This window comes from Sceloporus occidentalis, unplaced genomic scaffold (genome assembly GCF_023333645.1).
Source record: "Sceloporus occidentalis isolate IW3139 unplaced genomic scaffold, rSceOcc1.0.p SCAF_13, whole genome shotgun sequence".
In the NCBI taxonomy this organism is placed as follows: domain Eukaryota; kingdom Metazoa; phylum Chordata; class Lepidosauria; order Squamata; family Phrynosomatidae; genus Sceloporus; species Sceloporus occidentalis.
In genome coordinates this window covers 3,069,137-3,094,683 of record NW_028316993.1, presented here as the reverse complement: position 1 = coordinate 3,094,683, position 25,547 = coordinate 3,069,137, and the positions used below count along the sequence as shown (strand labels likewise).

At 45.0% G+C, this 25,547-nt stretch overlaps 2 protein-coding genes across 4 annotated transcripts; both read left to right on the top strand.

Moving 5' to 3' along the window:
* Window positions 1–1,628: 1,628 nt before the first annotated feature.
* LOC149304571 (delta(3,5)-Delta(2,4)-dienoyl-CoA isomerase, mitochondrial-like) lies at window positions 1,629–10,466 on the top strand. 3 transcript variants are annotated; one of them, XM_089478530.1, is made up of 10 exons: window positions 1,629–1,716; window positions 3,828–4,026; window positions 4,457–4,545; window positions 4,761–4,885; window positions 4,966–5,014; window positions 7,019–7,083; window positions 7,271–7,341; window positions 7,451–7,522; window positions 8,992–9,142; window positions 10,008–10,466. In XM_089478530.1, the coding sequence occupies exons 1-10, from the start codon at window positions 1,671–1,673 to the stop codon at window positions 10,110–10,112; spliced, it is 972 nt and encodes a 323-aa protein (XP_089334656.1). In that variant the 5' UTR covers window positions 1,629–1,670; the 3' UTR covers window positions 10,113–10,466. The 3 variants fall into 3 exon arrangements, with proteins under 3 accessions (XP_089334656.1, XP_089334658.1, XP_089334657.1); XM_089478531.1 differs by lacking the exon at window positions 1,629–1,716 and adding an exon at window positions 1,735–1,790; XM_089478532.1 differs by lacking the exons at window positions 4,761–4,885; window positions 4,966–5,014.
* Window positions 10,467–15,749: 5,283 nt separating this feature from the next.
* On the top strand, window positions 15,750–24,238 carry LOC149304570 (galectin-6-like). The gene is made up of 10 exons (XM_089478533.1): window positions 15,750–15,794; window positions 17,841–17,929; window positions 18,719–18,920; window positions 19,149–19,298; window positions 19,872–19,910; window positions 20,553–20,582; window positions 21,423–21,452; window positions 22,144–22,232; window positions 23,005–23,164; window positions 23,954–24,238. Exons 1-10 carry the CDS (start codon window positions 15,750–15,752, stop codon window positions 24,098–24,100), a joined length of 981 nt encoding a protein of 326 aa, XP_089334659.1. The 3' UTR covers window positions 24,101–24,238.
* The last annotated feature ends 1,309 nt before the right edge of the window (window positions 24,239–25,547 follow it).

The following is a 25,547-nucleotide window of genomic DNA, read 5'->3' as shown; positions in this document are numbered from 1 at the left end:
TGATGCACAGTTTCAACATGCAGACACATGTAACTGCCACTTAGAACTGTAACAAGCCCTGCTACAGCGCCACCTAGTGGCCACATCCATGCCATTTTATCAGCTGCTTTTAAAATGTCCCAGTTTCCCTCCCTCCCTCCCTGCCACTTTTCTCCCTTTGCCCTTGGCTTATTCCAGTCCTTGCTAACTGAGTTCAAATTGCAAAAGTGGTTTCTATTTGGTTAACTCAGAGGAGAGGAGAGAAGGTGGGATCTTGCCCTTCCCTGTAACCAAGGCACAAGCAAACTGCTGCAGCCTTTCCTATCCCCTTTGCCTTTTCATTGGCAACCTTTGCCACCTTGACCACACTGATGTTGCTTGGCCACCCATGTCCCGGTTTCCATCTGAAATGTTGGCGGGTGTGTGGTTTATATGGATTCTGAGAGAGGCTGGAGATTTAAAATTAAGCTCTCTGCACAGAAACCTTAATCCACAAAGTTGTTAAATATTACTGTATGGGATTACCTTTGGGTTATGTATCTAAGCTTGCAGTAGTTCTCCAATTTTTTGGACTTCAATTCCCAGAAGTCCCAGTCCTGCTGCTCATTGTTCAGGAATTCTGGGAGTTGAAGTCTCAAAAATCTAGAGGACCAAAGGTTGAAGGCAATGATTCCCAAACCTGGGCCCTCCAGGTGGACTTGAGCACCCAGAAGTCTCAGTCACTTTGGGGCAACGGTCTAGGATTCTGGGAGCTGAAGTGCAAAGCTCGCCTGGAAGGCCAGAGTTTGGGAATCTCTTGGGTCCAGTTGTCATGATAATATACTATTGCGTATGGAAATACGGATGTTCTATTATCCCAAATGCGTCTGGTCCCAAGCATTTTGGACAAGTGAGTTTTATACTGGTTTCATACTGGTCCTTGAGAGAAGCGGAGACTAATGCGAAGTGGCTGCCATTCCTGAAGTTTAAAGTCTTTCCTTCTACATTACACAGTTACAGCCCTTTGATACCGCTTTAACTGCCATGGCTCTGCTGCAGAATCCTGGGAGTTGTAGTTTTGTGAGTCATTTAGCTTCTGCCAGAGCTCAGGTTCTTCAGCAAACTGTAAATCCCAGGATGGAGCAATGGCCATTAAAGCGGTATTAGGCTGCCCCAGTGGGTTTCATGGCTGATTGGGGAATCAAACCCTCAAACCACTACACCAGCTGGCTCTGCGAATAATACCTCACCAAACTGCAAGTCCCGGAATTCCACAAGAACAAGCCATGACTGGTTTCAAGCTGCTTGATTTCTGCAGTGTATATACAGTGTACAAGATGTCCATGTTGAGAAGCAGGGATCCACAAACTTTGCTCTCCTCCAGATGTTTTGGACTTCGGCTCCCAGAAGCCCTATCCAATGCGGCCAATGGATAGGAATCATGGGAACTGAAGTCCACCATTTCTGCAGGATCAAAGTTTGCAAGTCACTGACCCTTCCTTCCCAGCAGAGGGCGCTCGCTGCTGTCGCTCCAGAGCAGCCGCGGGCGCTGATTGGCGCGTTATGTTATGGGTCCGCCCCCTTTTCCCCTTCTGTTCTGGGGAAGCCATCTCTGTTTAGGGAGTGTCATGTGACCCAGGTGGTCAGGTGAGTAAAAGGGGCGGGGTTTCTGGTTCCTTCCATCCCAGCTGCGCCTTGTTGTTCAGTCGGTCATGGCCGGGGTCGGAGGCGCCGTCGTGCGGGGGCTGCTCCAGAAAAGTGAGTCCGGCTGGGAAGGACCCTTGGGACTACAACTCCCAGCATCCCCAGGGAGCGAGGGAGGGGATAAACAGGTATATATTTCCTTGCTGGGGATGCTGGGAGTTGTAGTCCAAAGGGGCCATCCCCCAATTCAAGTTTTAAACATATGTTTAAAACTTGAATTAGGGGATGGCCCCTTTGGACTACAACTCCCAGCATCCCCTAGCAAGGGGAAGGGAAATAAACAGGTCTTATATATATATGTGTGTGTGTGTGTGTGTACACACACACACATATATGTATACACACACACCCTTTTTAAAATCCTGAATTGCCCCTTTGGACTGCAACTCCCATCATCCCCCAGGAAGACTGGAGGGGGAAATAAACAGGTCTTTTATTTATGCACACTCACACATTGATATGCATACAGTATATATATATCTCCCAGTATCCCCCAGGAGGTCTTTTATGATACTTTGAGCCGCTTTCTGCTGCCTCTTCCTCCTCCTCCTCCTCCTCCTCCTCCTCCTATTGTTTTGTGAGCCGTCTTGGGCCCCTTTCGGGGAGAAAGGTGGCATAGAAATTGAATTGAATAAATGTAGATACCTATACCGTGCGCCCTCTCCATAGGCCAGGATTTGAACCCTGCTCCCCAGAGTCCTAGTCCAGTGCTTAAACCATTACACCACACTTCAGAATAATTGTTAACTTAGTTTTGTGGCTCTGTTTTTACCGACAAGATGGCTGTGGGATTTTCTGTCTCCTGTGGCGAAATAGCACTTTTGTACTGTGTACCTTGGCTTGAGCGCATGGGAGATCATTTGCTGCTCTGCATCAAGGAGAAAAACACGATGAACCAATCCTATCTGATCAGAAACATACCTTAGAGCCGGACGCTTGGTGTATCGCATGTCCAAAGTTCGCCATAGGTACTCAGGTGGCAGGAATGGGATTTGATTAATATCTTGGAAGGATGCAAGGATGTGAGCCCTTCCGGATGATGTGGTGGTTGGATAAAAGAAGAGAGCATTAACATATTGTTTGTTGAGGGGTCACTATGCGTTGTGTAGTGGTTTGAGTGATGCTTCCCAAACTTTGTTCTTCCAGGTATTCAGCTCCCAGAAGCCCCTGTCTCTTAGCCAGAAGTCAGGAATTCTGGGAGCTAACAACCAAACCATTTGGAGGACCAAAGTTTGGGAAACATTGGACTGCGGCTTTGGTGACCAGGGTTTGACTCCCCACTTAGCCATGGCAGCTCACTAGGGCAAGTCACACTCTCTCCACCTCAGAGGAAGGCAAAGGCAACCCCCCTGTGAACAAATCTTGCAGAGAAAGACTTATGATAGGTTTGCCATGAGTCAGAAATGGCTGGAAGGTGCACCAACAACCGATAAGTCCCAGAGTCCTCAACCATGGCCAATGGCAGATCTTAAGAGTGAAGAGACACTGGGCCCTCGCACTCCTGGTCACATTGTTAAGAGTGTGAACGCATCTGAGCTTCACAAATGCAATTGGGAAAAGGGAAAACAGAATTATAGAGCAGTGGCTCCCAGTCTTTGGTCCTTCAGGTGTTTCAGACTTCAACTCCCAGAAGCCTTTGCTAGCTTGCCCAACAAGAATTTTGAGAGCAGAAGTCCAAAATATCTGAAGCACCAAAGTGTGAGGAGCGCTGTCGCGAAGGTTGAAGGAACCCTGTGAGTCATCTAATCCAACTGTAAGTAAAGCCGCTCTTAGCGCAGACCAGTCATCCCCAAACTTTGGTCCTTCAGGTGTTTTGGACTTCAGCTCCCAGAAGCCCCAGCCAGCTTGGCCACCAGTCAGGAATTCTGGGAGATGAAGTCCCAAACTTCTGAAGGACCCAGGTTTGGGAAGCAGTGGAGGATCAAAGTTTGGGAAACACTGGTTAGAAGATACTGAGCTGGGCCTCACTCAATATAATACAAATTTTAAGATTTCAAACTGGACTCTTTCCCTGGAGGTGCTAAGGGTTGAAGAACCTTCATCCTGCATCACATATATTCCACAACTGAGTCACAGACCTTTCTCCGAAGGATTCAAGTTACTTGCTAATCGAGGTTGGGAAGGTTGCTCACTGCTTCTAAAATTACACTTTCCCCCCTCCCCAGATCTGTTGGTCCGCGCTGTTCCCTGCCGCACTTTAAGGATAATGCCGTCACAGGAGCAGCAGCAACAGCAGCAGCAGGAGAAGCGCAATGCTGTGGACACCTATGAGACCCTGAAGTTGGAGCGAGTGCGTGAGAAAGTCTTGCATGTAGAGATCAACCGGCCAGAGAAAAGGAACGCAATGAATGCTGCCTTCTGGAGGTAACATATATGGCAGTCATGGAACATGAAGAGTGGGTTTGTTTGAGTCAGGAAAAGATGTGGGTGGTGTGAGAAGTTACAGGGATGGAGGAAGGCATGACACAACATGTATTTGTTGCGGGTGGAGACATGTATTTTCATTATGCAGTAATGAGTTGGGTTTGGGGGTTAATTTTTTGACTAGATTTATGCATGAGTATATGCAATATTTAATGGTTATAGCAGCAACTCTATGGGGTTTGACAGATGTTGCAGGGGAGGGCATGGAATTCTGTGCATGCAGAGTGTCACACTCCATACAGCTGTATAGGATTTTGGCCTATGTTTCAGTGTTAGCCAAGTGACTTTCCCCCTTCCCATGCTCCAAATGGGTGAGCAGTTCTCCCACTCCACCTGAGCCCTCCTCTCTTTCTTTTCTGCTTTGCCACAGGGAGATGGTGGAGTGTTTCAACAAGGTCTCTCAGGACTCTGAATGCCATGCAGTGGTGATATCTGGCGCTGGGAAAATCTTCACATCAGGTAGGTGAGATGAAGCAGGAAGGACAGGAAAGGTCCTAGGTTTCTAGTCATTCCACAGACAAACCTCTGCCACAGCTTCTGTCTCATTTGGAGGGCAGTTTTACTGTATTTCCCTGCCCCGATTACTTGTGTCCAGGAATGATTCAGACCAGGGTTCAAATCTTGCTCAGTCATAGAATACCTCTCTTGCTATAATAATTCCTGCTCTCCTGCAGGCATCGACCTGATGGAGATGGGCAGCATTTTTGTGATGGTGGACGGAGACGACACAGCCCGGAAGGCTTGGAACATCCGCAAGAAGATCCGGGAGTATCAGGAGACCTTCACCGTTTTGGAGAAGGTGGGGAAGGAGTTGGATGCCATGACTGGGAAGCCAAGGCAGCAGTCCCTCCAGGACTTACCTCTTTTTCTACATTTTAGTGTCCGAAGCCTGTCATTGCTGCCATCCATGGGGCCTGCATTGGAGGAGGTGAGCCCTGGAACTTCACTCAGCTGTCTTCCTAACTTTGAGGCCCGCCCCACAGCTCCCCCTTTGTTTGGGGTATAACTATGATATGGGTAGCCAATGGTGTCATTCAAATAAGTAGAAGTTGCTTCTCTATTCTTGTTTTTTGTGCAAAAACGTGTATTTATGTAAATGTGTCCCATCAGCCTCCCTTCACCTGGGGATGTTTGTTCCCTCCCTGTCAGGATCCCAGGAGTTGACAGTGTTGGTGTTCCCCAGCGCCACATCTGGACTGTGTTTGCTCCAGATTTGAAGCCTAGTCTTCCAGACTCCCAGTCTAACCATCAGACCAGTACACCACACTGGCTCAATCCAGGAAAGGAGAATAAGGAGCTGCCTATTTAAGAAGGGAGCAAACTGGCAGAAAGGGAAGCAGTTGCTTCTCCTCCAAAATGTCAGATCTCAAGGGATGCATACGATGGAGGAGAGACCACAGGAGTTCTGCCAACTGGAATTATTAACCAGCCTTTATAGAAGATCCCACTGTCATTGTTATGTACCTTCAAGTCAATTTTGACTTAAATCTGCCCTATCTATCTTCCAGTTTTGTTGGCAGGATTTCTTCAAAGGAAGCAAGCCATTGATGTCCTCTGAGGCTGAGAGAGTATGACTTGCTTAAGGTCACTCTCTGTTTCTGTGGCTGGGGGAGTATTTGAACCCTGGTCTCCCAGAGTCTCTAGTCCCATACTCAAGCCACACCACCACACTGGCTCCAAAAATATGGCACTCCTATTCTAGGGTTTTCTTGGCAAGATTTATTTGGAAAGGGGTTTCCAATTGCCTTCCTCTAGGACAGTGTGGCTTCTCCAAATTAAGCAGTGGATTTCTATAGCTGGGCAGGGATTTGAACCCTGGTCTCTCAAAGTTTGACACCTCTTTAACTGTGATGAATATATCCTACAGAATCCTGGGAGATATAAGCACTCTTTGGTAGGGAAGGCTAAAGACTTTGTTTATAAGGCCAAATTGCAGGATTCCATAGGCTGGAGCTACATCGCTTAAAGTGGTATCAAACTGCATTTTTCTACAATGTAGATGCACTCCTAGTCCAGCACTTAAACCACTAGACCACACAAACCTGAATTACTCACTTTTTTGACTGAGGTCACCTGCTTAACCGCACATTTCTTTAAATATTCCCATTTGTAATACTGAAGATACCCTGCCTTGTGTGAATCCAGGCAATGGTCTTACAGGGGGATGAACAGGCAGTTTCCCCATGGACTGGCAAATCTTTGGGGCTTGGCTCTTTCCCCCTTCTCTCTTCTTGGAATAGACTCTCTAACCCCAGAGGGCAGTGTTGCTGTGCTTAAGTCATGCCAAACAAACCTTTGGCTCTGCACATTTCCAGTGCATCACTGCCTTTCCTTTTTCATGAGTGATGGGCCTGGCGTCTTGAAAGCAGATGGAAAATATACCTTGCTTCTAGCTAAGCAGGGCTGGAGCCAGTCAGTACCCGGAGGGGAACCTCCACATATCTTGGCCCAGGAGGTGATAAATGCCTTGTTAGATTGGTTTTATTTGTACTCCATCTTGAGATATTCATATAAAGTGGGAGATATAAATATATGAATAAATGAAATAAATATGTCACCACAAGTTCGACAAAGGAAGGAAGACATTTAGGATGTAAATATACAGATTGAATCTCCCTTATCTGAAATTTGAAATACTTCAAAATTATGGCTGTGATAGTGGCCCCTGATGTTTCATTGTGAACAAACTTGGCTTCGTGCATAAAATTGCTACCAATATTGTGTATAAAAGTACCTTTAGGCTATGTATATAAGGTTTATATGAAACATAAGTGCCATGCGTAGACTTGGGTTCCATCTCCAAGATATCTCACTATGCATATACGAATATTCCAAAACCCAAACACATCTGCTCCCAAGCATTTCAGATAAGGGAGACTCGACCTGTATTAAAATCTGAGCAGCACTATTGAATCTTTTTTTCCTTTTGCAGGTATGAATCTCATCTCAGCCTGCGATATCCGCTACTGTACTCAGGATACCTGGTTCCAAATTAAGGTGTGTGATTTTGAGGAGGAACCCAAATACCTTTCTTCCCTTGGGAAGGTTTGCCTGGCTTGGTAGCCTTAGTTATCTGCCTCTCCTCCCACCGGCAGAGACAATCCACCTTTGTTTCCATTCAAGAGCTGTTTCATTTTCCTTTCCTGTCTTTTCATATATATACCTCTTTCTACCTTCTACCCAGGAAGTGGACATAGGGATGGCAGCGGACGTTGGTGTTCTACAGCGGTTACCTCGCATCATTGGAAATCAGAGGTTGGTGCTTGGTTAAGTTTCATCTTCTATGGGCAAGCGGATTTACAGACACCTTTCCTTTTTATTGAAAATGTATCCTGAGCCTATTGATTTTTTGCTCCCCTCCCAGCCTGGTGAATGAGCTGACTTTCACGGCCCGGAAAATGATGGCTCCAGAGGCCGAGAGCAGCGGTTTGGTCAGGTATGTGTGCCTCTAAAGGCTTCATTTCCCCGTTCTTAATTGCGCCGGCTGATAATAGTGCTTCCTCCTGGGCCATAGCCCTCTCTGCAAGAGGTTGTTCTTGTTCCTGTTTGTGGCTATGGCAGCAATGGAAAAGGCAAATTCACTGATTAAAATTCACTGATGTAAATTTGAACAGCAAATAACAGGCATCCTGCCAGTGAGTTAAGATGGCATTTGTTGGACTTATGCCACCTCAACTCACTTCTTTGGTCATTGTGGCATCTCCAACCCAGCTTGTCAGGAGTACAGCCATTTCTGTGTTGTTTGTTCAACAGGGATGCATCCAGCTATTTTTCACATAGCTGGATGTGCTGAAAGGATGTCATCTGCTGGGATCTGCCAAGGCCCACCGGATAACCTGGCTGATGCCTGTTGCACGGAGCTCAGCTACAGGGAAATAGCTGGCCACATCTTCACTGGTTCCCTTGCTCTCACACAAAACAGAAATGTCCTTCTTAGAGGAGTCTGTATGTCTTTCAAAGTGTATTGGGGGGAAGAATAGCATCAGGAGATGGTGCTCCAGATGCCATCTACATGATATACATATGTGTCCCAATGCCAGTTCCCTGCCAGTACTGTATAAATCTGTGTTGCAGACACACCTTGAGTCTGGTTTGAGTAGCCCTCAGAGAGATAACATGGGGGAAAGGTAATGAAAATGATCCCAGAGTTGTATTACTTTCCCTCTGAGGAAAGAGTAGAACATTTGGGTATCTTTCTCTTATGGGAAATGACCAAGGGAAACAGTTGTTCATCTGAACATGATGTAATTTATACATTTGTTGTTGCAAACTTGAAAAGGCCCCCATCTCAGATGGCTTTGTATAAGATAGACAATTCCAGCCATAGTGGTTAAACAGGATTTTTGGTGACTGTTAGTTGTATCTGTTTTTCATTTTTAAAAATGTCAGATGAAGTAGTGTGCAGTCCACAAAACCTTATGCTAACACGTCGTTAAGTCTTTTAAGCTTCCACAAGACTCTAAGGGTGCATCTACACTATAAAAATAAAGTGGATCAACACCACTTTATCTGCCATGGCATCATCCTACAGAATCCTGGGACTTGTAATTTTGTGAGGCACCAGCACATTTTGGCAGAGAAGCCTAAAGACCTGATAAAGCTACAAATCCCAGGGTTCCATAGGATGAATCTATAGCACTTGATGTGGTATCAAACGTCATTATTTCTACAATGTAGATGTACCATTAGTTTCTATAAATAAAATATCCTTTCTTTTCTCTTCTGTCTCCCCTCCCTCACCTCAAGAAAAACAAAACTAGTATTAATTTTACTACTGTTTGATTCGGCAAACCAGCTTCAAGTGTTTGTTTTTTACCCCACCACCTTAACTCCCTTCTGCCATGAGATGGTGTCATCCATAATATCAGAAATGGCTTTGACCATTGCAAACCTATTTTTCCCCAGCCGTATGTTTCAAGACAAGGAGGCCATGATGCAGAGCGCCTTCGACTTGGCTGTTGAGATTGCGAGCAAGAGCCCAGTTGCCGTGCAAGGCTCCAAAGTCAACCTTGTGTACTCCAGAGACCATCCTGTGGCTGAAGGCCTGAAGTATATGGTGAGTGAGTTGGCATGCTCAGTGCTGGGCATCCCCATCTCATGAAACAGGACTTGGAAGATGTTGTGGATTGCCCCTGCCAGTCAGGGAAGCTGGTGACAAACTGGATCAATTCTGTATAAAGCATCTCCTTGCAATTCATGAGCAGGTTTCTCCCTCACTCCTGTTCTGCCGCTAAGACAAAGTCCAGTTGCATTTGCTTCTGCTAGTGCTGATTCCAAAAGAAAATCAATGAGATTAAAACAATTTGTATGATATGCTCACAGGGAAAGTGCAAACAGATCTGGTTAAATTCTAAGCTCTGTCTTGCATTTGGTCTAGTTGTGACTCTGGCATAAATTTCCTAATGTACAACAAGCTGGTTTGCAGTCAATGAAAGGACACTGATCATAAAGGTGATGGGAAATTTCACATAGGTAAAGTCCCATCTCTTGATCCTAAGAACTTGCCTTTTTTGGAAGACCTTTTCCACCCCCAAATTGAAATTTGACACATTGGTTGAGGTCCACATGGCTAAGTTCTGTATGCAGGACTGTCATGCCTGTCATCCCCCCCTTGGACTCACCATAGTAGTGCAATAGCCCCCCAAACAGCCATTCTGCTGCTGGTGGCTAGTGGGGAAGATTGGAGAAGCACCTATCTGTGTTCCCAGAACCAGATACAAACCAGGGATGTCTTCCACTGAGATCCACTGCGACTGGGCTCTGGGAACATAGCCAGGCACTCCTCCAATCCATGCACTCTCCATCAGCCACTGAATAGTTGTGGAAAGGTGACTATCTCAGCGCAATGGTGAGTCCGAGGGCAGAGGGTCACCTCATATGCTTTTTGCCCCCATTGACTCCTGTCTTCTTCCATCCTTCAGGCCACATGGAACATGAGCATGCTGCAGACAGAGGACCTCATCAAGTCTGCCCAAGCCGCCATGGAAAAAAAGACCCCCAAGCAGATTACATACGCCAAGCTTTAAGTGCATTCTCCTGTGTTTGGTGGAGACGGCTGACCCTCATCCCAAGGGCTTGGGTCAGACTGCCATATGGGCCAGACTGGACTCCAAGCCCACGCTAAAGAAACGGTAACCAGTGCCTTGCCAACAGCAGCCCAGCTGTGTGTTTCTTTGAAGCAATTGGACTTGTAACTGAAAGCTGGAAGTGGTTGGGGTAGTTTAATGTTTGGGGGGGGGGGGTGACAGGAGGGCAAAATCCTGTTCTTGGAAAATTTGGCAATTTGCAACAGAAGTAAAATAAATGTTAAGCACGCACAACAGTTTGTAGAAAGGAGAAATTTATTGAACAAATTAAAGTCTATTTTAATAACCTTCTAAGGTGAGTTGTCTTGATCCTTTGTTGTAGAAGTCAAAGATATAGCCGTGTTACTCTGTAGAATCTGTATGTAGAGAGATCTTGTAGCACTTTTGAGACTAACTGAAAGAAAGACGTTGGCAGCATGAGCTTTCATAAACTTAAGTCTGCTTCCTCAGATGCATCTGGTAGAGATGCATTTCCACCAAATGCATCTGAGGAAGTAGACTAAAGACTATGAAAGCTCATGCTGCCAACTTCTTTCTTTCAGTTAGTCTCAAAGGTGCTTCAAGATCTCTACATATTGGTTCTCTGTTGTTTTGCTTAGTTAATATTGCTGTTATTTAAAAATACTTCAAGCAGTTGACACAAAAGGAAATAAACACAAGCACATAACAAAAATTAAGAACCAAACCAAACAGGCTGTTCTAAGCAGGATTATCCACAGAGGTTTTGGAATGGGGGAATCGAACCCATGTTGTTTCACTCTTAGTGCATCAGATTAAATTGAGTGGGCAACTCCATGGGGGTCGGGGACACTGCCCTTGTGGACTGTAAACCAACCCTCCACAAGCCTTACCAATCATCCCCAAACCTTGTAATACCCTCAAGTATCTCCATTTGCCTCTGCAGTCTCTCTCAAAGTGGCAAAAGGCAGTGACGTTGTGTCCCATGCTGTCACCATTTCGAGAGGGACTGCAGAGGAGAATGGAGATATTCAGTGGTAATAGAGGGCTCTAGGGTGCTTGTGAGGATATTTTTGCATGTTTTCGCACAGTTGGGAGGTGAGCTTTCTGTATGATTTGGGGCAAAAATTAACCTGAGAATCCTGTGGAAAATTTGGGGAGGTTGGGAGGCTTTGGGCGACTGGCGATCGGAGGTCCACCGTGTCCCCAAAATGGACATGCCTCACAGCCTGAAGCCAATGCTTCTGGCCCTTTTGCATGAAGGAGGCCTGGGTATTTCCCGTTAAAAGGGTCTTGAGTTGCCAGGCTTAAAATTCATTGGCACAGCTTCTGCACCCATCATACAGCATTCAGTGAGCCTCCTAATCTTTGTGCCCATCAGAACCAAGCTGGCTTCTGAACCTTGGTAAATAACCTCCAAGCATTTTTTAAAGCCCCATCCCAGTTCTGGAGCCACTCAGGCGGACACCAGCCCAGAGTTGGTTGCTAACAGATTGAAATCGGCAGGTAATGGGGCTGCTGATAAGCGAAGCTTAGCAAACAGCCATAAAGATCGAGCTGTTAAGGGCAAAGGGTAGTTTTCTTCTGGTCATGGCTTCTTGCCTGGGAGATGGGAGGAGAGATCAGGGCTTTGGTTGAGAGCCAGGGCATAGCAGTCACTTTTTTATTAGAAATCCATGAATCCTCCAGATAGCATGGCTGTGAGGAGCTGTAGACCAAAGAAAGTAACTTTTCCAAACCAGTGGGAACCTGCATTTCAAATATCATTTGCATTTTCTAGAGTACAGCTGGACATACATGTGTTTTTAATCCCTAGATCTGTACTTCTGAAGTTTCTAGAGCTTATGTCTGTGAAATATTAAAACTAAAATCCTATGTTACCTGTTACATAAATCTGTATATAGCTACGTAGCAGAGATGCTAAAAATCCTTTAGAGTTGTGAAGATGTGTAAACAGGTCGCTGTCAAAAGTGCCTGATGTGCATCAGGATCAATGCAGTGTGCATAAAGACCGAGACACATCAGTCCCATTGTGCATTGGTTACTTTGCTGGGCCTGTTATGTGGTGACATAACCAGCCCTGTACCGGATATGGACTTTACACAACTGCGCAATTTTAATTCCTGCATGCAAAAGTCATCAGCAACATTCTGACCTATGTTTGCAAGAGGAAAAAATGCACATTCTGAAACCACAGTATGATTATTTTTGGAAGTGACCATGGCAAAATGGCTAGAAGATGGCATTGCCTGAGTATCCAATGATTGCTTTTTGAGTCAAAGGACAAAGTCAACAAGGGGACAGGTGAGCAGACTCTTTTCTTATTGCAATAATTGTTTGCTTGTTTTAACTTTTACTAGTTACACTTCTGCCCTATCTTTCTTCCAAAGAGCTCAAGGTACACGGTTCACTTCTAACCAGTTTGTTCTCACTACACGTTTGTGAGATATAGGCCAGGCTGAGTAGAGGTGCAGCCGAATTCACCCCGTGGGTGTCAGGGCTATCTGGGACTTAAATCTGGATTTTCCAAATCTTAGTCTAGAGTTCCAACTACCACACAACACTAATGTGAACAGAAAGAGAAGCACGCTTCCTGCTCAGGACTGAACATGGGAGAACTCTGTGGCTGTTTATGAAGGCATGCATCTCTCCACACATCCATGTATGCCCACGCATCCTGCTTCTGACAAAGATGGAGCCACCTTTCATCTCAGGTATGCCCTCTCTCTCTTCCCTTCCTGTGCCATCTCCCTGCTTCCTCCGCTCAGCCACAGGGGCCAGAGTCCAACTGGCAGGGCGTTGTCTCCGTTGGTAAGACTAATGCATCCTTTGTCCATTTCGCGCACCTTCTCTTCCTCCTCCGCTGCCCCACGCAATGCCCTCTGCCCCAAAGATGCCCAACCCTCACCAGGACAAGCTGGTTTCCATGGAAGCCCATCGCCTCACCCAGTAAGGTGCCCCCATTCCACAACCCATGGGTTTGTTTGCTGACAATTTAGCTCAGCTGCCCGGCCCAGCGTTGGCAAACAGCACACCCACCAATTACCTCCATCACCCAACCCACCCTCCACCTTGTGAGAAGCAGCTTTAAGACGTTACCTGTTTCCGACAGGATCTTCTACACACCTGTACACACACACACACCTCACACACACCTCAGAGATGGTTGTCCCTACTGGGCTGGCCTGGGAGGCGGTTTTAAGGGTTTGTTCGGCAAAGGTCTTTCTGTTCAGATGACAGAGAGAGCTTGGATTCAGAGTTTGACGAATGGTAGAGCCCAGGCCAGGACTGTGGGATATACTGCATATACTTGACTATAAGTAAAAAAAAAATATGCCCAAAAATGGATCCCCAAATCCCGGGTCGACTTATATTATTTATATACGGGTCAATACAGCAATAGATGGTGGAGAAGAGTACTGAAGATACCACGAAGAGCCAAAAAGACAAACCAGAGGGTCCTAGAGCAGATCAAGCCTGAAGTCTCCCTGGAAGCCAAGATGATCAAACTGAGGCTGTCGTACTTTGGCCACATTGTGAGAATGCACAACTCACTGGAAAAACAATAATGCTAGGAAAGGTGGAGGGAAGTAGAAAGAGAGGAAAGCTGCATACTAGAATGGATGGACTCTTATTAAGGAGGTCACAGGTATGAATTTGCAGGAACTAAGCAAAGCAGTGGAGAGCAAGTAATCTTGGAGATGTCTCATCCACAAGGTCTTCATGGGTCGAAATTGACCCGAGGGCAGTTAACAACAACAACAAAAACTCATTGGAAAAGAGAATAATACTGCTGAGAAAGATCCTGAAAGAAGCACTGCCCAATGTGCCTTGGCACTGATTTCTGAAAGAGCAGCCTGGATCTCTCTCCTCACCAAACACCCCATTTAACACGCTTCCTTTCCTTTTCAGTCTGATGTTTACATTTTCTCCTCCAGTGATACCAGGTGGTTGGGAGAGGTCTGGAGAAGGAGGGAGGGAAATGGCGTTTCCCCCTTTACATCCTTTGTTACACACCTCTAAGTTTTACCCTCGACCTGTCCACAGGTCATCTCAAAATCCATGCCTTTGGCCTTAAAACTTATGCATGTGGTCGACATGCGCATGAGTATATATGGTAATAAAGTCTGGAATCCTATTGGAGACACATGTATGTGTAACTCTGGGTTACAGGAATGTATGAGTGGTATAAGGATATATTCACTAGCCCTTTATTGCCCAAAACGTACCCTCACCCCATGCAACTCAAACCTAAAGGTGGGCTACATCTGCCATTTATTGACCCAGGCTAAGATTGCTCCCATTTGTCTTCCCCTAACAGCCAAGACCAGCCATTTCTATTCTATTCCAGCCATGCCTCTCCACTTCCCAGCTGGATCCATAAACAGCAGCAGAGCAGAAGTCTCTTCCTTAACAGCCATAGAGTAGGGGAGGCTCTAAAGAACATGCATGTGCAATGTAGGAACTTGTCCAGAATTCTCTTTGAGCATGCGCAGTGTGTCTTGTCCTCGCTAGTGAACTGGCGGTGCAGGGGAGGATGCATGTCAGCCTTTTTGTATGTGTGGCAGAGCTCAGTTCTAGACTCTGTGGAAGAGACGAAGAAGAAGACAGCCTCTGCAATATACAATAATGAATATTAGGGGCCTAGAAGACAATATGCAACATCCCTTCTGCCCTGGTTCCCTGCTTCATTCTTGAATAAGGTCAGGCAGCATCCATCCATGTCATTCTGGGGCAAAATCTCCAGTCAGATTTCTCACCAGAAATTGTAGGTCCATTTTATTCCTGGGGTAACTGTGTTGCCTTTCTTTCTTCAAACTACATTTTCCACTCCACTAAATGCACCTAAATGCATAGGAAAGCTCATGCGGCCGAATTCTTTCTTTCACTAAATCTCAAAGATGCTACAAGTTCTCTCAACATACTATTCTACAGACTAACACAGCTATATCTTTGATTCCTTCCATCAATTAATTCAGTTTTGGGTGTGTTACTCAGGGATGAATGCACTCTGCGCATGGTCAGAGATCCTTCTAACGGTTTGCTCGGCAAGCCAAAGCCTCCATTTTCCTCCTCCTAATCCCTTCAGATGGTTCCCAAAACTGGGTCTGTCCATCCATCAGACACACCACCCGCTTAGCAAATGTTTACTGCTCAGCAATAAAGGTCTCACCTCCTTTTATTCATTCAACAATCTCAAAGGAAATATTTTATATAGCACTTCCCTCTCAATTTTTCCAGGGAGGAAAAAGCCTTCAAAGAGGGAAGTGGAATGGGTTCCCCCCCTAATTTCTTGTTCTGTTTCCACCCGCCACAAGCCATGACATCCCTAGCTCCAAGCACTAGGCTATAACTATTGGATCTCAACCCCTGGACTTTAGATCAGGAGAAAGGACAGTGGGGACTTTCCTCTATTCTCAATGGGGAGAAACCTGGCTGGAGAAGCAGGTATGTTGAACTTTCCACCCAGAGCGACAGGTGGGCCAGAGCCAAGCCCTCGGCCGCTCCTCCCACCTTTGCAAGCCTTGCGCTATAAAGTTATTCCGTCGGCTTGCTCCGCTTTTTTCTACGTCTGCTCTTGACCCGTTCCTACGAAGAGGGAAGACTACTGCCAACACTATGGCTTACGTCCCAGCGCCCGGCTATATGCCAACATACAACCCGGTAAGTGGGCATCCTATATATATAACCAGACTTCCATCCAGCATCCCTGGATTTTGGGGTCCACAGGGGATCCCGAAACCAAACCCCAGCAGTTACCAATTAATTAATGTTGATCAATTAATTTTTTAGAACCACTATTGAAAGGTCCTCTAATAATACCACTTTTGTCCATTTCACAAAGGCACTTTTCCTCTTCCTGAAATCACTATAGTTTTGCATTAAGGTAAAGATCCATAAAGTCTTCACAAGAAGCAAAGTGAGGAATGACTTACAAATAAAATCAGGAAAGACTCATTAATAAAAGCAGTGGACTGTTCACAAGAAGTGAGTAGTGACTTATTAATAATTAATAAGTGGTTTATTAATAATTAATAATTATTAACAAGTCACTACTCGCTTCGCTTCTTCTGAAGACCTAGTAGCTGAAATCAAATGTGGCAAATATAATTCTAATAGTAATGCTCCTTCCGTCTTTTTTCTCTCCAACTCCTTTGTCAAGGAAGGGTTTTGGGCCATGATTTTAGAATGCTTGCTTCTAAGATCAGCATCCTACACTTTTCCATACCTGGTTTCCAAATTTGTTTTCCAAAATGACTCAACGGTTTGTCGAAAGACACTCAAAATGAAGATTTGGATGACTGAGCAAAGCTTCCCTTAAAAAATACAAGTCTGTATGATGGGGAAGATCTGTAGAAGAGGGCAAACAACTATGGAGGAATAAGAGTAAGGCCGTATTCTGAGGTTTGTAGGACCTACTTGGCTTTCTGCTACAAGTGCAAACCCAGTGACAACAGTCCTGTACATACATAGAAGGAAATAATTGTATGAACCTAGCAATTCATGTCCTCCAGCAGTTCCAATCAATCCTCTGCCATCTCACCTTTTCCAGCTGCCTTTAAAATGTCCCAGTTCCTTTATCCTCTTCCCATTCCCCCTTTGTCCTCAGCTTATTCCAGTTGCTGCAAATTGAGTTCAGAGTCCAAAAGGACTCAGAGTGGGGAAAGGAGAAGTCAGGATGGAGTCTTTCCGTTCCCAGAAGAAACAGGCAAAAGCAAACTGCTGCGGCCTTGCTTAGCTTCTGTGCTCTTCCTCATCAATAACCTTTGCCCATCTTGGCCACACTCTGACCTTGCGTGACCAGTCTTCCTCTGGGCATGCCAGAAGTGAAGCCATTTACACCTAGTTTACTCCCTACCTTCTTCCTTTGCAAGGTCTAAGGTGTGAGTTAGGAGGTGCTGTTACATCCCAATACAAAATAAAACCACCCTGCAGTGTAGGCCAGTGCTGGTTCCAGGTTTGGGGTGGTGGGTAAATAGGGGACCGTGCCTCCCACTGCGTAACTTCATTACCACTGCAAATGCATGGAGACCAAAGCAATCATCAATTCTTTGCTGTCAATAAATAGATTAAGGCTTTAATGTTTCACATGACTCTACCTTGTTAGCGCATTTCCTCAACATACTCCCTGATTCAGCGGGAGCTGGCAGCAGCATCTGCTGCAATGTCCTCCCCTCCTTCCTTGATTTTTTAAAACATTGCGCATGCAGAGATCTGATAAGGGCAACCAACCAACCAGCCAATGCACCTCCGATACTGTGCATAAATGTAGAACTGGTGCGCTGCTGGAACTGGCCACCCCACCCAGCCCTCTCTCTCTTTGTCGGATTGGTTAATGGTTACCAAACCAGTTTTTATTGATCCTTGTTTGATCCTGTAAACTCAGGTACAAGAGGAAGAGCCATTTTATATGCAAAGGACACCATCTCACTGCCCCATTGTATTTAATGGGACTTGAGCATCCCTGGATTTTGGTATCCAAGGAGAGTCTTGTAACCAAACTCCAATGGATAACCAAGGGTCGTATTATGAAGCTGAAAAGTTGCCAAATTAAGTTTACTTTTCTCATCTCAGCACCCTCCTGATGTGTCTGACTACAAACCCCATCATCCCACGCATCCTGGTTTTCATCTGTCAAATGTTGGAGGGTATGACAATTTAGGGCTTGGTTCAGTGTTTTGATCCCTACCTCCCTGGCTTGTTTTGCAGACCCTTCCTTATTCCAAGCCGGTCCCTGGTGGTCTCCGTCCCGGGATGTCCATCTATGTGCAAGGGATGGTGCCCCATCACACCAAGAGGTAATGTACCACTTTGGGGTGGAAGGGAAGAATGACCATTTTAGCAACTGTGCCCTTAATTCTACGCCAAGCATATCCAAACATAATGGACACTCTTGAAAAGATAGGTGAGATATAAAATCAGAATTACAGTGGGTCCTACAGTGTGATTCTATGGTATGCTTCTGGCAGATGTTGACTATGCTGGAGGACCTAGAAATGGCTAGAGAGATGCTCTCTCCAGGAATTTTTAGGTCCTCCAGGGCAACTCTATGGTCGCCTTCTTCTGGAAATTATTAATTTCAATAGGGTTCACCATTATTCAAAGTTTACATCTCCAAGGTAAGTTTGGAAATGTATCACCTGCAGATAGGGAGGTAGTACTGTACCAACACTGCAATGGTCTTACATACCCTCCCACATTTGATAGACAAAAAGTGGGACACATGTGTGGCCATGCAACATCAGAGTGTGGTCTAGACGGCAAAACTTATTAATAAAGAAGAGTGCACAAGTTAGGAGAGGCTGCATCAATTTGCTTTTTGGGCAAGATCCCACCGTCTCTCCTCTCCTCTTCCCTTTGGCTGAGTAAATCGTGGGCAAACAAATTTTGCACTTTGCAGCAATTGAAGTAAGATGAAGCCAAAGGTGGGAGAAAGAGAGAGAAACTGGGACATTTCAAAAGCAGCTGAGAAAGTAGGATGACAGAGGATTAACTGGGCCTGTCCTTGCCAAACCAAGAAAGTTGGAGATATGCAATAAGCAGATGGCTACCCTTAACTACTTTCCCATCCCCTCCTTTTCTTCCAGATTCCGGGTGAATTTTGCCTGCGGTCCCCAGGATGGGGCTGACATTGCCCTCCATTTCAACCCCCGCTTTGACGGCAAGGATAAGATTGTCTTAAACACCTTCCAGGCAGGGAAGTGGGGGAAAGAGGAGCACCAGAGCATGCCCTTCCACAAGGACCAACACTTCGAAATCATCTTTATCGTCAATAACGACGGATACCAGGTTTGTCGGGGTGAACAGTCTCCAACCCAAGTTGGAAAAGGCTCCCCTTTGGGCACGACAGCTCTCAAAATGCTTTTAAAACAGTCTTTCCATCCCTGTTCCAAAGCTTGTGCATGATGCCTCCCCTCATTGGGAAACAGGGCACTTGTGTCCCCTGAGGCTTTGGGATTTAGTTTATGCCAGCTATGCTGAGATCCTAATAACCTTTTCCTTTGCTTCTCCATCTAGATCCTGGTGAATAGGAACCCCTTCTGCAATTATCAGCATAGGATCCCTCCAGAGCGAGTGGAGGTTGTGAGCGCCGATGGAGACCTGGAGCTACAGTCGATGACCGTCATGGGGGGCGGCATGATGGGAGGCGGCATGATGGGGGGCGGCGTGAGTATCCCAAATCTCCAAAGGGTTGTGGGGATGGCATGGGATTTCCCAACAATTCTACTTCAGGGACCCCAGACCTATTTTTAAGGAACCCCCCTCAAAACGGGTCATTATACGCTATGCATACTTGCCATGTGTCACATGAAGGTGAGATTCACTGCCCGGCAGAGGTCTGAAATAGCAAAGGTGACATGAGCAAGGCATAGGGTCCAAAGCGAGACCACTGAATGGTTCCCTGGATCCAGCCTTTATGACCTTTACAACATGGAAAACATTTACAGTGGGTCCTTGGTATCCGCTGGGGTTTGGTTCTTGGACTCCCCATAGATAACAAAATCCAGTGTCAGGCCTGGATTTTAATTGGATGATAGACCACCAAACATCTTAAGACAGGACCAGCAAAAAATCCTGGTGATCCCCTTGAATTCACAATACTGAGCTCAATGGATTGAGAGTCTGACTCTTCAGTGAGGCAGTTCCTCTCTTCCTGCATGGAGCAGCAATACAATCCATAGACTAAAACCCACTCACTTCCATTGATTTTGCTCTCTCTTTTCTCTCTTTTTGGTGTAGGGGATGCCAGGACAGCCTTGTCCACCAATGGCAGGACCGGTGAGTAATGCAAATGCCTATTCTTTCACTCTACTACATTGGGTCCTTCTTAGCTGTTGGGATTTGGTTCCAGGACCCCTCTGTGGATACCTAAACCCACGGATGTTCAAGTCCCATTAAATACAATGGCACAGCAAAATGGTGTCCCTTATGTAGAACAGAAAATCAAGGTTTGCTATTTGGAATTTAGACTTTTGGGGGGATACTTTCAAGATGTGGATACTTGAATCCATGTATAAAAATCCATGGATAAGGAGGGAGACTATGCAAGTTAGACTAGGTTTTTCTTGCACAGAGGGGTCAAGAAACCTTTTTAATGTTCATTTTAACTTGTATATACAAATTAATTTGTATATACATATTTAATTTGTCTAGACATATTTCATTTGTATATCCATTTGTTTTAATTGTATATATAATTGTATATAACTGCTGGTATTTTGTTATTATTTTAGCTCTTTGCTTCCTTTTCCCGTTTTGAAACAGATTGGGAGACTTGTTCCATAAAGAATGCTTTGACATGGATGCAAACCAAGGCTATATGTCTTAAGGATCAGCGAGGTTCCTATCCTAAGCTTATCTTGTGCCATGATATATGATTTCATCTTTCCTGCCTCATTATATATGTCTTTTCTTCTTTAGGGCATGGGATACCCACCTTCAAACCTTCCTGTAAGTACTCAAATAAGTAAAGAATCTCACTTCCAACAGACATAGTTGCTTAGATAGAAATACAGAGGGCCCTCCATATTTAATGGGGTTAAGGCTACAGGATCCCCATGGAAGTAGAAAAACTGCATGTGCATACACACACACACACACACACACACACCAAGAGAGCACCTTTCTAGGAGTCTCTAAGTCCTCCAGCACAACTCTATGGTCAACGTCCGATAAAAATTGACCACAGAATTGCGCTGGAGGACCTACAAATGGCTAGAGATGTGTCCTCTCTACACAATCTCTCGGTCCTCCAGTGTGACTTTTGGTGGAAGTTGACCACAGAGTTGCGCCGGAGGACCTAGAGATTTAACGTATCAATGAAATCCGTGAATAATCAAATCCACCAAAGTCAAATCCGCAAATGTGGACGGCCGACCATATACTCCATTTAAGTGGAACCATAGCACCGTAACTGCGCAGTGTGGACAGGCCCTAGATTAGGGGTTAGGGGTTGTTTTTAGACATAGCAGACCCGAATTCAAGGTCCTTTGGGGGCATTCTCTGTTTTATGGTGACTCCAAACTGGATGGGGATGAACTAAGATTAGCTTCTGGGTATGTCTTCAGTTAACTATTTCTCCCCAATGACGATGGCCATGCTCCTGATGCTGAATGTATTGATAGGAGGTCTTTAAGCAGAGGCTGGATGGCCATCTTTTGGGGATGCTTTGATTGTGAGTTCCTGCATGGCAGAATGGGGTTGGACAGGATGGTCCTTGGGGCCTTTTCCAACTCTATGATTTTATGTCTGCCTTGGCTAACAACCTATTTTATTTTCTTTCCCACCCAGATGATGTCCGCACCAGCTTCCTACCACCCAGTAAGTACCCAGACATTTCTTGCTAGTACAGGATTCAAAGATATAGCCCCGTTAGTCTGTAGAATCAGTATGTAGAGAGATCTTGGAGCAGAGTGGCTCTCAACCTCTGGTCCTCCAGATGTTTTTGACTTCATCTCCCAGGTTCCCTCGTCATTGGCCATGCTGGCAAAGGCTTCTGGGTGCTGTAGTCCAAAACGGCTGGAGGATCAAAGGTTGAGAACCATAGCTGTAGCACTTTTGAGTCTCACTGAAAGACTGAAGTTGGCAGCATGAGCTTCTTTTGTAGACTTCAGTCTACTTCCTCAGGTGCATTTGGTGCATCGGTATTTCTCTCTCATTTAACAGAAAACAGCCTGCGTTGGTATCAAAAAGTAGAAATAACAGCTCATTGCTGGGCAGGATGGGAAAGGAAAGGAAAGGGTCAGCTTTAGTCCTTTACCCAGAGTCCCCCAATTGTCTTCAGTGATGAAGAATGGGAAATCAATTTAACTTAACCTTTGAATAGCAAAGGTTCATCCCAGCTTGCAGCTGCATCTTTAGTCATTCTTCTCCTTTGTTTGGGTCAATTTATCCAGCGGTTGCTTTTAAGTGTAAGTGTAAAGGGTTTTAAGTGTAAATCTATAGCGCTATATAAATAAACTTTAATAATAATAATAATAATAATAATAATAATAATAATTTCTTTTTTTAGCAAGTGCCATACGTGGGCAACTTCCCCGGAGGGCTGGGGTCCAAGAGGACCGTTGTGGTGAGAGGATTCATCCCCCAAGACGCAAAGAGGTATGGTTTGCTATACCTTTATCTGGATACTTGCAGAGAAAGCAATTGCAATAGGCTGGGATTCACAACTGTAGTTATGAGCGCCTTCCAGAGAGTTATGCATTCGTAACCAATTCGTATTTATGATCCCTACATAAGCATGTGTATATAAACACACACATATGTGTGCTGTTTATGTGTGTGCCTACAGCACTTGGTATTTATACATACACACACACACATATATGCTTTTAAGAATCCATAATATTGAATAATTAAAACAAAGGCAAATGGTACTCACATATCGTATAGGTAACTCATGGCTCCCAATTCCAAGCAGATTATGTCTCCAAACCTTACTATGAAGCAGCCCTGCTGTAATTTAGGTACTAACTGTGTGTAATGAAAAACACCTGTTATGAGCAGAGGCAAAGGCTACTTATTGGGCTACTTATTGCAGGTGGCTAAATGCACCTTGCATCCTGACTTACTTAACTGTGAATGCAATTAGTATTGAGGATTCCTATATAAAACAAACATAACCCACTATATCATTTATCATCTTTGTTTGGACTTTTAGATAAAGCATTGAATTACTCATATGGTTTCAGGACTCAGCTTACATATATGACCCATGGATAAGTCGAGGGGGATGTAACAAAGGACTTGTACATGAATATATACAATATTTTAGTTAGGATTGGCCATTGGATTTGAATGGTTGGACCATCCGGCAGGGGATTAAATCCAGAACGGATGATGCTGTATTTGCATCTTTTCTTATCTGTCGCAGATTCCGGATCAATTTCAAAGCCGGCCAAGAGGTCGTCCTGCACATCAACCCGCGCATGGATGAGCGGACCGTGGTACGAAACAGCTTCCTGGGCGGACGCTGGGGCACTGAAGAGCGGGAATTGTCTTTCAATCCCTTCCAGCGTGGACAGTACTTTGACGTAAGTATTTTCCCTAAGAGCTGAGTTCGATTCCAATTTCCAATGCAAAAGCAAGCCAGAGTGAATGAGGAATATAGGACGAGATACGGATTTTGCTGCCCTCTGGTGGAAGTGCTCAGTATTGCCTCTCTTGGGAAATCCAGAAAGAATCCAGATTGTATTTATTTGGAAGAGGTTTGAGTGGCATAAATCAGTTGTGGGTTTTTTAAAACCAATTTTAATAAGCTTTGATAAGAGCTTTAGGGATGTTTCTCCTTTTTAATTAATTTAATTAATTTCTGATAATGGGCAGAATAATTAATAATTGCTAGGATACTGATGGGGCCAATGTGGTGCAATGGCTTGAGCATTGGATTAAGACACTGGGAGACCAGGGTTCGAATCCCAGTTTGGCCATGGAGCCCCACTGGCTATCCTTGGCCAAGTCACACTCTCTCAGCCTCAGAGGATGGCAATGGCAAGGCTCCTCTGAACAAACCTTGCCAAGAAAACCCTATGATAAGTGTGTCCTAGAGTCGCCATAAGCCAGAATTAACTTGTAAGTATTCTACAACAGGTTACTGATGTTTGTAGGTTATATTTATAGCTCAGTATTGACATCCACCTTTAAAAAACAGACCCCCAACATAATCTGAATATTAGGATTGTATGGACCAAAGAAATCCTCCATCAGGATTGTATTGCGCATGAGCGCTTGAACATGGGATGCCCAGTAATGCTTTCTTCTCAAATGCCCTGTGTGCCAGTTCCTCATCTCTAATCCCCGTCCTTGATTTTATCTTTACACAGCTTTCCATCCGATGCGGAAACCAACGGTTCAAGGTGTTTGCCAACGGCCAGCCTCTCTTCAACTACAACCACCGTTTCCACAACTTCCAGCACATTAACACCCTGGAGATCGACGGCGATGTGGTCCTTTCTTATATCCAGTACTAAACTCAGAAAAGGGGATTGCTTTAAGGAGAGGAGAAAAAGAGAGAAGCCCAGGCCACATTCCTCTGTATACCTTCTTTCCCTGGTCTTGGGACCTGCCCTTAACTTGAGACCGAAATGCAGTTTTAAATGGCAGCTTCAATAAAGCATCTTATTTCAAACAATACAAGAGATTGGTTTTTTATGTGCTGCTGGGAAGATCTTGGTTTTGTCTGTGAGCCGCCTGGGGTGCCTCTGGGGAGAAAGGTGACATATAAATGAAATAAATCTAGGGGTCATCAATTTGGAGACATGGTTTTGAGTGTTGGACTATAATAATAATAATAATAATAATAATAATAATAATAATAATAATAGGATTTATTTATATGCTGCCCAATCACTATGACTCTGGAGGTCTGGGTTCGATTCTCGTCTTGGTCATGAAACCCTTTGGGTGCCCTTGGGCAAGTCATACTCTCTCAGCTTCAGATTTGCAAGATCAGATTGGAGCCATTGATGACAGTGTGCCTTGGAAGTCTCTCATTCATAGGGTTGCCGTAAGTCAAAGTCAACTTGACAGCAATGAACCTTAACAACTATAAGATAATTTTGGATTTCTCTTCTTTTCGGTGTTCTTGTATCATCCTTCACAACAAACCGGTAAGGTAGGCCAGTGTGGTTATCCAGAGACTAGCAAAGAAGCTGAGAGAATGGCTCATTGGAGGCCACCTGCTGAGCATGTGTCCAGGGCAGGATCTGAACTGGTGACTTTGTTTGCTCATGTGCTGGAAACTGTGCAACAACTGCTTGTCAAGGCGCCAATGAACAAGTCACCCATTACTTTGGTCTTGTGATGAAAAGCCCTTGCCTTCTTTCAACAAGGGAAGTAAATCTTCCTCTCTTTGGCAAGAAACAAGCTCCTTCTTGGGACAAAAACCACATCCTCCAACTTTTCACAGATGAAAACGGAGACATGCGCGCAGCATCTGTGTGCGGGCAAGGCGGCAAAAGTTACTCCTTGGGAAAGACACACAAGTTAGGAGAGACTGCAGAGGTTTGTTTTGCCTAAACCTACAGGGAAGGGCAAGATTTCACCGCCTCCACTCCTTCCCTCTCTGCAGAATTGAATGCAAAATTCTCTGAAGATGCCAGCCACAGATGATGGCGAAACGTCAGGAATAAACTCTTCTAGAACATGGCCACAGAGCCCGAAAAACCCACAATAAAACTATGGATGCCAGCCATGAAAGCCTTCGACTACAGAATGCAAAATACTTCTGCACTTATTTTATTTATTTAATATTAAAAGCCTGCTTAAACGAAAAGTGCTTTGTTTGCTGGTGAAAGGAAAGCATGGAGAGGGCCAGATGAGCCTTTTGTGGAAGGGATTTCCAAAAGGGTTGGAGGATCCACAGAAAAGGCTCTGTCTCATGTCCTCACCCAAAAAAGCCTGGGATGGTGGCAGGAG

Bases quoted from the DNA above. Each gene is read 5' to 3' on its own strand.
- LOC149304571 (XM_089478530.1), top strand. From the start codon at position 1,671: ATGGCCGGGGTCGGAGGCGCCGTCGTGCGGGGGCTGCTCCAGAAAA. The intron at 7,084-7,270 runs GTGTGTGATTTT...CCTTCTACCCAG, and splicing joins ATACCTGGTTCCAAATTAAG to GAAGTGGACATAGGGATGGC. The intron at 7,342-7,450 runs GTTGGTGCTTGG...CTCCCCTCCCAG, and splicing joins CGCATCATTGGAAATCAGAG to CCTGGTGAATGAGCTGACTT.
- LOC149304570 (XM_089478533.1), top strand. From the start codon at position 15,750: ATGGCTTACGTCCCAGCGCCCGGCTATATGCCAACATACAACCCG. The intron at 15,795-17,840 runs GTAAGTGGGCAT...CTTGTTTTGCAG, and splicing joins ATATGCCAACATACAACCCG to ACCCTTCCTTATTCCAAGCC. The intron at 23,165-23,953 runs GTAAGTATTTTC...ATCTTTACACAG, and splicing joins AGCGTGGACAGTACTTTGAC to CTTTCCATCCGATGCGGAAA.